Source organism: Siniperca chuatsi, linkage group LG10 (genome assembly GCF_020085105.1).
Source record: "Siniperca chuatsi isolate FFG_IHB_CAS linkage group LG10, ASM2008510v1, whole genome shotgun sequence".
Taxonomy (NCBI): domain Eukaryota; kingdom Metazoa; phylum Chordata; class Actinopteri; order Centrarchiformes; family Sinipercidae; genus Siniperca; species Siniperca chuatsi.
Window position 1 is genome coordinate 5,765,947 of NC_058051.1, and position 12,218 is coordinate 5,778,164.

The 12,218-nt window shown below is 41.9% G+C and overlaps 1 protein-coding gene across 8 annotated transcripts in view; it reads left to right on the plus strand.

Moving 5' to 3' along the window:
- The first annotated feature begins 3,946 nt into the window (after positions 1-3,946).
- Positions 3,947-12,218, plus strand: part of agrn (agrin) — a 254,683-nt gene continuing 246,411 nt past the window's right edge. For 4 of the 8 annotated variants that reach the window (XM_044209931.1, XM_044209933.1, XM_044209938.1 and 1 more), the window contains exons 1-2: positions 3,950-4,470; positions 6,019-6,280. In XM_044209931.1, the coding sequence (XP_044065866.1) occupies positions 4,270-4,470; positions 6,019-6,280 (463 nt within the window). In that variant the 5' untranslated portion in view covers positions 3,950-4,269. Of the gene's footprint in view, positions 4,471-6,018; positions 6,281-12,218 lie in introns of all 8 variants that reach the window. The other 4 variants (XM_044209935.1, XM_044209936.1, XM_044209939.1 and 1 more) reach the window with 3 other exon arrangements.

Below are 12,218 nucleotides of genomic sequence, written 5' to 3' on the forward strand. Positions count from 1 at the left end.
TGTTGGTATTAGGAAAAATCTCTGGTCATTGATGTTCAACCAAGGTATCGGTCTGCAACTGTAGTTCCATACACATTACTGGTAAGCCATAATTATTGAATATTTCATGTAAGTCTCTTTGTCGTATTTGCAATGTTGTTTTATACATATGTTCAACATGGCAGACGATACAAATGATGACTGATTTCTTATGAAATCTTCAATAAATTAAGCATTTATAAGAAGATAATTATCATCATCTGTCTGAGGCTCCCCCTCTCAGTTATTATCCAGTGACTTCACTGGGATTTGTTCACGGCGACTTTTAAATGTTTTTTTAAAATCATCCATTTTTTGAGACAAGTCAAGCTTCCAAAAAGCATGGCCGTGTTGCCAAGGCACCTTAACATAATGGGGACTTAAGCAGCGTCTTTGACACAATGCGGTTTGGAAACAACCTGGTCTAGGCTTTAATGTGAAGTTCACCGATGCGTCTAATCTCTTGCATCACTCTGATATTACTCACACAGAGATCCGTGTATGGATTCGTGCCTGCATACAAATATACAAACAACAAACACAGCCATAATGACTTGCATTTCACAAGGTAAGCACATCACCAGATGAGTTCATCTACAGCCAGGTCTGTCGTACGGGGAGACAGCAGAGAGAGGGCAGGCTGTACTGTAGGAAACTGGACACTCTGTCTGTGGTCTGAGGCAGATAGATGCAAGCAGGCGAGGCTTGCTCCTCTGTTCTCATGCTGATAAAGGGGACTGGGCCTGTCCTCTGGAAAAACAAAAGAGCTACAGCTGCCTCGTTTGATAATGGTGGAATGCTGGATAATGCCTTGTTTGATAATGCTGTAATGTGTACGTGTGTATTTTGTGTATTTTGTTTTGTTTGTATTGCATGTTGAGCAATGCTAAGTGAGGGTTTGCCTGCACATTATCTATAAGAGCATTGTAAAACTTTACAGTACATACCAAGCAGAGGAAATGAACAGACACTATCAGGATAAAGGATGTTGAAACAGAGCACAAAATTGAATGCCAAGATGCTGAATAACTTTAGCAGGAGTGGTGCATTATTTATGTGGCACACACTGTAAGATATCACTTACATGACTTGAACACAAGCCCAAAGGTTTGATTGATTTTCGATACTGCACTGCACAGTGATTCTCTGACTGACCATGATGCCGTGATACACAGGGGTGCAGCAATGCAGCTGCTTCTCGGTGAAATGCAGCCCCTGGACTTTGCATACAATTTGGCTGCTAATGTTGCATCTTGGGTTACACCTCTTTCTTTCCATTGACACACGTCTGAATACAGAGTCAACTCTTTCCAGCTGCAATGGGTTCCTCTGTGTAAGCCATCAACATAAGTATAACTTATCAAAATAGATTATAATAAAAGACTCCATCTGAATCCACCATCACTGTCATAACTGTGAAAAGTACAGATTGACCACTGTGGGTTATTTAAGGCCAAGACCAGTATGACACTGCTGAGAATCAGTATTAGTTAGCTGCTAACTGCTGATGTTCACCAGCTAGTCACTAACTTTGTCTGTCTGTTGTTTGGTGCTGGGCTGATAGTGTGCAGTGGGTTTACAAGAGCTTTTAGCTAAAAACAGCTGCCTGCAGCAGCAGGAAACAGAGCTGATGAGAGCGGTTAGATTGAACCAAAAACAGAAAACCAAAACAATGAGCTGACAGATGCTACAGCAGAGTTGGGTGATTTGTGGTTTTGCCACTAAAAGTGACACATTTCACATTAGTCATTTGATCCATTGTATAAAATGTAAAAAAGTAGTAAAAGCTTTAAGAATATGAGGAAATAAGTAGGTCTTCAGTGCAAAACTTTCACTTAACAGGGACATCCATTTTATCTTTGTGTATTATATTGTAATTAGTGTGTTGAGAAGGCAATAATACAGAATTGTTGTACCCTAAAACACTACAGTTTTAATTTACACTCATCACTGTTTACTAAAATCAGAAACAAAGTAAGAGCTGGTTTTGTCCAAAAATGACAGCAGTGATTCATGTCTGACACCAACATACAGCTACACTAAGAATAATTTATAACACATAATAACATGCAGTGGAAATGTTTTTGAATTTGGGTGTACTCTTGTTCAAACTAGTCATTACTGCTATAAAATTAAGCTCATTTAAATGTGGAAGCCAACGAAAACGTTATTTAAAACCATAAAGGCAGTCTGCCATTTACTTTCAGTGGAGCAGCTCCAGGCCTGATGATATTACAGATTATGTCATTTGTTGATTTGAGAGATTATTTGTGTTTGAATAGTAGTAATTTAAGTGTACCTGCCCAGAGGAATATTGTGTGAAGAGTGTGTTCTCCTTTAATAAAAGCATTTGGACAAATTTGGTCCTCACCTCATCTGTATAAAGAACATGAAAAGCACTGACAAAGTGTATCATTTTTTCATTCAAAAGACAGTTGTCTATTTGGGTTAACTCAGCTGTCAGAGCTGAGGCCTACTTGAACAAATTTCTGCAAATATCCTCTCTAGCAACTGTGCATAACCAAGCCTGTTATTTTCCCAGGAATAGAAGGGTAGTTAAAATTACAGCTTTTGAGGAGTGGAAATTTACGAACTGTCTGTTTTTAAATAGGAGCTCTAACAAAATAGCCACATGGTAACATTTACAGATTTAAACATGGGATGTTTTACGATATAAGGGGAACCTTTAATGATATATGACATAGCATGAGTTTAGCATCCGCCTATTCAGATGTAGAGTTCAGTTTTACATGGATTTTCAATCACTGAGTTAGTTTTTTCATTGGGTGTACACAGTTGTCCAAGACCCTAAAGTGAATACTTAAAATCAAAGATCCACATTTGATAAAGGTTTGAAGAGATTAAAACTATGGACCAGAGTATACTTAGTTGTTCTATTCCGGTGCTATCCTCCAGTACATCAGATCACAGTGATATTGAGGAGGCTGGGTTTAGACAGCCTTGTCACCTTCAAGAACATTTTAAAGTATGCAGTTGAGTTCCTACAGTAGATCTAAGTTTGGGAGCTAAAACCCAAGTTTTATAATAGTGGAAGTTGAATGATACCTTTTTTGGTTTTTTCATGTGACCATTCTACATCTAAAATCATATCTGAAGGCCATGTCTAGATTAGCGAAAAAACATCAGGAGAGTGTTCAGGTCCAATACTATTTTAAGGCTGACAGTCTGGCAAGCAGCATCTAATAACTGATTACACTGACCAAAATAAATTGTAGTACTCGTCACTTATTCCTTGCTGCCTTGTATTTCATTGATAAGCATATTTAAGTGGTGAATCTTAAAAGACACAGGGACTTGACTGTCTTCAAGGAGGTTGAGTCAGTGGCATCAAACCACAAAACTCATCATCTAACATCACTGTAACTTTGAAAATGGGGGGAAGTGGAGCAATATGTGATCATTACCATTATAGCCTTTTGTTGACTGTGATTAATTAGCCTACTAAACACAGTCAGTCAACTATAAGCTTAAAGGCGGCACTTGGTGTTCGTTGATGTGATATCTTTCAAGTAAATCTTTAACAGTGCTTTATGCTTTGTTGTGAAATCTACAAGATCATTTGGAGGCTAGAGGTAGGACACTGCATGTGACTACATATCCATCTAATGGATGTCAAATTTACAGTCCATAGGCTACTGCTATGAATCTTCATGTAGGGTATTATGTGGGATCTCTGCCTGCTCCTGCTTTGTGCATGTACGAGGTCTGGGGGTTGCTGATGGGGACCAGAGGTAAAGACACTATCTGTCCGAATGGGGGCGGCGTTAGACAGCCACTTTCTACAGGCATCCCATCGCGCAGCCCTCCAGCCCTCCTGGCCCCCACTACCACCCTCACTTGTGGGATCAGCAATTTAGATGGCATGCAAATCCAGGAGCGTCACTGTGAATGGTGTGTGTGTGATAGAGAGGAAAAGAGAGGGGGAGAGAGAAGTGCAGTTGCATTCCTGGAAAGAGAGAGATCCCTGCCCCTTCCTCCTCCTTCCTCTCTTCCCTCCTGGTCTCCCAGCCGGCGGCGGCAGAGAGGGATTTTCAACTCGGGCTGCAGATGCGGGGAACAGGGCTGCAGAGTGAAAGAGACACTGGTAGTCCGTAGGGAAGTTGTGGAAAGGAGGCTCTGTGCAAAATTTAAACGCCTTCGAAGGAGTTTGGAGTTTGTTCTAGGACTCTCCGGGCGGTAAAATTAAATTTTAGGAAAGTTTACTGTTTGGGTTACATCCGTGTGGTGGTCATGGGTTCCCAGCGGACACTCCGGGCCAGCCGGACAGCGCTGCTTCTGGCGGGGCTGCTCGTGGCTCTGTGGCAGCGATGCGCCGCAAGTTGCCCGGAGAAAGACTTGGAGGACAGGGAAGAGGAGGCCAACATAGTTTTGACCGGCACCGTGGACGAAATAATTAACATGGACCCGGTGCATAATACCTATTCTTGCAAGGTAAGTGTTCTAATGGGGTTTCTGAAACGATCAAGTGAAGTATCCGCAGGAGTGCATTACTTCAAGGAAAAGACACCTGCTTCTTGCACGAAAGCTACTAATAGGTTTTATGTGGACTTTTAGAAGACACATTATCACTTATCACTTATTATACCTTTACCCTCGTGTAGCTGATGGAAGCCATTACCTCCAAATTTGTGTTCCAACTCTCTCAAAGGCATCAACAGCTTTCCTGAAAAACATTTTACAAACTCATTCATCCCGAGGCATTTGTCAGCGGTTACATGGACACTGAGAGTGAATCCACTTTGCCTTCAGAAATAGATAGATGGTGTTTCTTATTTCCACTTACCAATTACATAGCTACAAAGGAGGCCTAACCGACCATGTAATCATTCCAAACATGCTGCAGTGGGAGTCTGGCCCCTCACCGGCCTCTTTCTGCAGCTCTAGTCATAAATGTTGAAAACATGCAACTTCATTTGCCAGTGACTGCAAAGATGGTATTCTGAATCATGATTTATTCTGTGGTATTTCTGACAGATGCCACCACTTGTGGCTATAAAAGTGATGTCCTTTGGGATAAAAAAAAGTAGGCTACATAAAATGCAATAAGAAGCACTTAAAGCACCCAAAATGATATAGTGATTTTCAGGCTGCTGTTATTAGATTGTAAGAGAAAATAACAGTAGAGTACTGACAAGTGCTGCAAGGTGTGCTCAAAGCAATGAAGATGTGTAGGCCTAGTTATGCCTAACATTGTTATTAGTCACTGGCCTGTGATAGACCTGAAACTGTGCATTTTCAATTTTCTTAATGTCACAGTAACATTATGTCTCTGACTAATAGACCACATAATAGCACATGATGAAAGAAACACACAAAAAAAGGTTCCACAAATAAGTTAATTTTCAGTCAGGAAGCAGCCTTCCTCCCTCCTCATTCCATGGCCTTTCATTGTGAAACTTTTGCACCATCCTGGACTAGTGATAGACCACTCTATAATCTGTCACAATAAACAAGTTGTGTTTGGTCAGCTCTCTCGCTGCTCTTTTCCTCAGTGCCCACTTGCTTCCCATCTCCCGGTGAATGAGTGGAGTAGATTAGAGGCACACGGCTCTCCTTCTGGAAACCACCACCTTGTGCTGAAATGCGACAAGACAGCTAACATGTAGCGGAAGGGGCGAGCTTTCCCATGACTGGTTATAAAGCAGTCTTTGCTGCACTTGTGATGCACTATGCATGGGTGCATGCAGTGTTTTACATCCGTTTTCAAGTGGCTGGACAAACGCTGTGTCTGGATCTTTTAGAAATAATCAGTTAAGAATTACTGTTATTACATGCAATGTCAGTGGATGTTTTGGTAGCACAGGTAAAGATTTGAACATTAAGTCAGAGAGACACCAGCCTGTCATCACAAAAACATGCATACCCCGGGCGGAGAGGGGGGGGCAGGGGCCCCAAATCTCTAACAGCACCCCTGTGCATACTTATATATTAAACATGATGTAAATCGAGTGATGTCTTTCTGTTGTCTTTCGGCTAAAGGTCAGGGTGTGGCGCTACTTGAAAGGGAAGTCCAATGTCAACCACGAAATTCTCCTGGATGGCGGCAACAAGTTGATGATCGGCGGCTTTGGCAACCCTGGGATCTGCGACAACCAGGTAGCCACAGGTGACACTCGCATATTCTTTCTTAACCCTGCCTCGGAGTCCATGGGGCCAGAACACAAGAACGAACTTATGCTCAACTCAAGTCTGATGAGGATTACCCTGCGCAACCTGGAGGATGTAGAGCACTGCGTGGAAGGTAAGCAGCTAGTTTGTTGTGAATGGAATGAGACCTATGTCCTTTGTGGGATTGAATATACAGCACATGTTTTTGTCTAAAAAAATCTAAGATTGATAATCATATATGGGAGTTAATTTGTATGTTTATCAGGGATTATAATTGCTATTTAATAAGTCACTTTGCTGTGACTTATTTCGATATTGTGTTAGCTGTCTCACAGTTACCTGTGAGAAATTCAGTGTAGGATCCATGCTGTGGTTTGAAGACTCACAGTAATTGTAAATCACTTAAAGCAGCAAGGATTTCATACACCGATGGCTGCTGAAATTACATAGCCTCAGGCTCCCAGCGTCAAAGTTTCCCAGAACTCCATGAAACAAGGACACCTGAGTCATTTTAGAAGCTTTGTTGCCACGGTGAAGCTGCAGCCTTTCCAAAGGTGGGCGTGTCTGATTAACACCTTAAGGACATCGGTTGAGTGGTTGGTCCCGACCTTTGCACCTCATAGCTGGGCCATTTTATTAAGTCGGAGGTGAAACTGCTTAACACTTTCATACACATAACACATGATGTGGAAGCTTTAAAGGGCAACACAGGTTCCTTAAAACCCCCCACCAAATTACTCTTTAACTATACAGAGACAACGACTGCAACAGCAGAAGCAGGCAATTACAGATCAAACTTGCCCACACACGAAAATGCTTTAAAAATAGTTTTCAAGGAGCTTTTGAATTTGGGAGAGAAAAAGTAGAAATGAGTGATGTGTTTTAAATATTGTTGTTTTTTATTTGATTGATTTGTGAACCAGAACTTCAGCATGAAAATTGTCAATTAAATATTTTTTATTCCTCCGAGTCCTTTTTTGGTTGAGAAGTAATTTGTCAGGCTCTTCTGAGATGAACCATACAGCCATGACTAATAAATCTCAGCATCTACCGTGACTGTGAGACTGTAGCAGCCTGTGCCCCCATGCCAGTGAGCAGTGAGCTTGCTTCTGTATAACTTTTACTGGTGCTTGACAATGTTGGCAGCTGTTCAAAGTTTGAATCTAACACTTAGACCAGCTGGGAGCACCAGGGGAAATGAATCAGAGCACGAATCACCTGAAGGCTTTCTGGTGCAATCACTGTTTCAGAGTTGTAGGGTCTATATTCTGGTTACTTTCCTCTGAACAGTTCTGGGTGGCAGGATGTTCCAATGGATGGAGCTTGTTTGCAGTGTTAAGTTGCATTTGGCACACACATAAAACTTCCTCTGTTTGTCTGTCCAGGCACGAAATACTGCACTGCTAACCTTTTTATTCAGCCACCTTTTCTTCTTTTTGGACTCCTGTTGTGGAGAGGGGAGTTTCTTGGCTCTGACAATCTGTCTAGAACGTGTCCTTTTTGTTTTGGGTCTTTATATTTGAATGGGTTTTACTTCACAAAACCTGATTTTCTCATATCACCTTACAGTCAAAGGAATAGCGGTAAGGAAATACATCAAGAAGTCATCAGGAAAACTTTAGACAGAAATTGTGCTTTAAGACATCTGAAAGAACATTTTCCTAGGAAGGCTCTTGAGCTTCTTTTGCACTGACTGTCCAATAAGTAATATTCTGGGATAAGTGTCAGGTTCAGCCCCACAATGAAATCTGTTGTTTTCTGGACAGTGAAATTGGCCCTAATAATTAACTGGCATGCCTCTGTCCGGTAGAGAATGAGCTTTGAGGCTTGTTCCAGTGCAGAGTTTTAATTAGGAGAGTCAAGTCAGATCTCATCCGTTCTGTTCAACCACTACCCCCGGAGACTGTGGGATGTTAGTGCAGCAAGACAAGACTCTACCTGCCGTAGTACTCATTGTACCCTCCTCTGCCTTCTTCTCATTCTTGACATTTTCGATAGCTAGGATAGACTCAGGAATGCCTGGCAGAGAGCTGGGTGGGGAGGCGCATTGTCTGAGGTGGAAGAAAAAAGGCTTTGTGTGAGCTCTTTACCACCAAGAGTTTTGAGAAGGACACAGACACGAAGGAAAAACAGAGGAATTTTTTGTACATGTGAGGACGTGGATCGTGAGGGATGTTGTGTTTGCTTTGCTATGGCATATTTGTTAGAGTTTGGATCAGTGCTGCGTGACGATAGATGCCTTCAGGCATTATGTTTCACACTCTTTCTACTCCTGTGCTCTTCGCACTGGGCTGTGGCACTTCAGGGCCACTCAGTCCGTGTGTGATCACTTGGCTACAGGCTTTCATCTGCTAGAGAGCGGCCCTCCCCAGAGGAGTGTTTACAAGATCTCAGTAAACACTTGCAATGCCGACCAGCTCTTAAAATGCTGTACACCACATTTACTGTGCAACAGAATGCCCCCTGTTTTGTTTCCTGATGTCTTATGTTTACTTACTAACGCCCTTGCCAGCATTTTCTGTGGTTGAAATAAGAAATTGAAATCGCAAAAAAGTGTAACTCTTCAACTCAGAATGTACCACATCTGCACTGTTGAATTTACACCTTGTCGGGACCGATAAGCAGAGGGCCTTTGGCACAGAATCTCTTCCTTTGTTTGGGCCTCCAGCTACCATTCAGTGAAATATTACCATAGTCAATTGTGCTGTGTAGAAAGTTGACAGATAATGTGTCAGAATCAAACAGAGACATTTGCCGAAGTCCTGATTTTGTAAAAGTGGATGAAGGGGGCAATTCAATGCTCAACATAATGCCTTGTCCTCCAGATTTTCTAAAGAGTTAAGAAGCTAAAACGTATTTGCTGTGTTTATTATCATTTCCAATTAGTTTTTTCCAGTGCTGTGTTATTGAGAACAAAGAGGGAAGGCGGAGGTGTTGGGGGTTTGGAAGAGAGGAAACCCTCTTGATGGAGAAGTGCTGAGCGTACAGGGAGATCTTATCTGTCTTGCTCTGTTTATCAGCTGCGTTTGTTTCAGCTCTTGATGACTTGATGCCAGAGTCCTTCCCTCAAGGCCATGACAAAGAACAGCAACAAAGGGCTGTTTCTTCCTTCTGTCTTGATCTCTTCCTCTCCTTCCCTTTTTTATCAGTCTCTTTTTAGAAGAGGAGAGATGAGCCATTAAGAAGTCATTGCGTAGTCATGCAACAGCTGCATCAAAGATCCTTTCTTTGTCCCTTTGTGCTGCATCTATTTAAATACGTAATACTGAGTGGAGCTAGTGTGTTTCACTGGTTGGACAATCAAAAGTCCTTGTGGGATGTTAATGAGCAGTATTTTACTGCTCAACATACCACTGGCTCTTTATGATATGTGTGTACAGCAGTCCAGAGGCTCACTGGTAATGGGGTTAGCCAGGCTTGCTGAGAACATGATGGGGGTCCTGATTTGCCAGCAGGTGGTCTTGCTTAATGATGGGCAAGCAGACAGTCTTGTGGAATGCTCCTCGGGGTGGGTGGGATGTGGGATGAGTGTTTGAGCCCCCCCCCCACTCCAGTGCTCCTTCAGTGAATGAGCCTAGGCGTCACGGAAAACTCTGAGATTTTTTCCCACTGTTTGTGCAAGGAGGAGGCTCGGAATGTGCTGGAATTTCTAACCTGCACGAGCTCCTACCTGGCGGCCTCCTCCCTCCTCACCTTCTTGATGATCCACAGGGCATTTGACAACCTTGTTTCAAGAACAATTAAAGGCGTACTGCAAAATGCAGGGGTCATTTCACAACTACAGTTAATCAGTGACTCAAGATACTCATGCAGTGTTGAACGTATGTTGATACATCAGCCCAGGTTTACTCCTAGCGTACTTATTTTAACCTATAACATATAAAATAAAATGAAACAATATATGCAGTTATTTATACATATATACATACACGTATTACACCCAGGAAATAATTCTGCAGTGCATTTATTGAATTTGCGTCTGATGGAATGTAAACAGCAGATAGAGATAGTGATGATAATATGGTTATATCATAAAATATCGTCTTCACATAAAAAGCACAACATTTGGGAAACAGTGCGTCTACTTTGCCTGCGTTTGAGCACCAAGCATCATCGATGTAAACACAGAGTCCTCCTCCTTTCATCTTGCCCGACTAGCATACTGTCTCATGCTACTATATGATGTTCTAAACAGTAGCTCGCATTTAATATATGGCTATATATGACTTCTTCCACCTGATGTAGTGCCTCTGCTTGTTTTCCCTGAAGGTTAATTTTATTTCATACAAGTGTAATAATTTCCTCTGAGTTTAGCGGAGGCAGTCTTTATTCCAGGCGAGGTGGTCCGCCTTTGCTATAAAACACTCTGGGAAGTCTTGCAGCAAGTTTTCTGCCCTTTAATTTAAATATCAGGCTCCACTACTACCTGCTCATGTTTTAATCTTACCAATAAATTCTAGAGACAGATTAGAACATCACTACTGCACAGTGAAACATGACAACCTACTCTATATTTGACTTTCCCAGGTATGAAAACATATGGTTTGTGGGTAATTCCAAAGGGCAGATGGAGTTTATTTTATTGTGGCTCTGGAAAGTGTGTGAGAACACTACGCAGCTGCACTCAGGTGACTGAACTAAAGCACTGGGGTCTTTATCCAGTCCATGTCTACACAAGCAGCCTTTTGTCTTCAGGGAGTCATGGGAAGTCAAGAAGACTGTCTTTAAGGATTGGATTTTTCTCAGGGTCCTTGAATGGATTAGGCTATAGTCTATGAGTGAGAGTTCATTTGCTTGCTGTAGACCTTTTCTACATAGGTGTACCTTTGGTAAATCTGTGTACCCCATGTGGTTTATATCAAAGTATTCATGCAGTGAAGTGAACAGAATTGGACAAATAGAAAGGCTTGATGGAAGGCTTTGATGAAATAAACAACAAAGGCTTAAAGGGAGAAACAAGACCAATGGACCTGTTTGCCAGCTAGCCCAGAGTCTTCAGAGTTATTGCACATTTTAGATTTTAATTAAAAACGCAGGAGCAAAGAGCCTGCTTGGCATAGCGATAAAGGACTCCGAAATGAAAAAGCCATGAAAGATGGAAGAGAGCAATGGAGGAACGGACCACTTAACCGCAGTCTGTTCTCCTTGGCTTGTATCCCAGTCCGCACCATGAGTGTATCACTCTCATGCTGATAAGAATCATAGATGGTATTGATAGTTTGCAAAGACATCTACATGTAGTGACATGCCTGTCACTTCAGTGAGATGTTAACATGCCCACAGTGTATGCACAGACATACTGTGTAACATCAAGCCTGTCCAAATGTACTGTATATTTTGAAAAAAAGATTCAGAATTTATTGTTGTCATTTATCAGTTTTTACTTGCTCAATCAAATAAGAGATGATTTCATTATTCCCTTGATTTGTAAAATAACTGTATAATGTCTCTCGTATAGCACTGAACCCTGCTGTTCTCCTTAGCGTACTACCGCAAGGGCAAAAAGATCTCCATGAACGATCTCCATGCTTGTGAAAGTTCACAAAAGAACTTGGCTATGCAGAAGTATTTCTCAAACTGACTTGCACATGAAGAAGGTCTTGCAATCAAAATTCATACTAAAATGCATCATGATCAAGTAATTTAGTAAGTAATTTGATAGTTAACATGACAGTCTTTGACAAACAGGGTTGTCCCAGTTAAGCTCTTCTTTAGTTTAGGAACAGGAAAGTGAACTGACCCAGGAGGCTCTGGGCAGGGACTTGGATGTACAGTGACCCGGAAACCTCCCTCTTCTATCCTAGACATAAAGAGCTCAGAGCCGCAGTCTGCATGAGATCTGGGCTCCCTCTGGGGAACTGGATATGTGACAAAATTCTTGCTCCAAGACCACATTTCTGAAGCAGGGCAGCTGCTGTGGCAAGTGTGGCTACTTACTGTCAACAGGCCAAAAACATCAGGTTTAGAGAAAAGGGTTTTGGTGGGACACTAGGGGGATAGCAGAAGCCCTAATGTGATTTGTATTTAGGTCAACTCAGCTGTCACTCCAGAGAAAGAGAAAACAAGGGAAG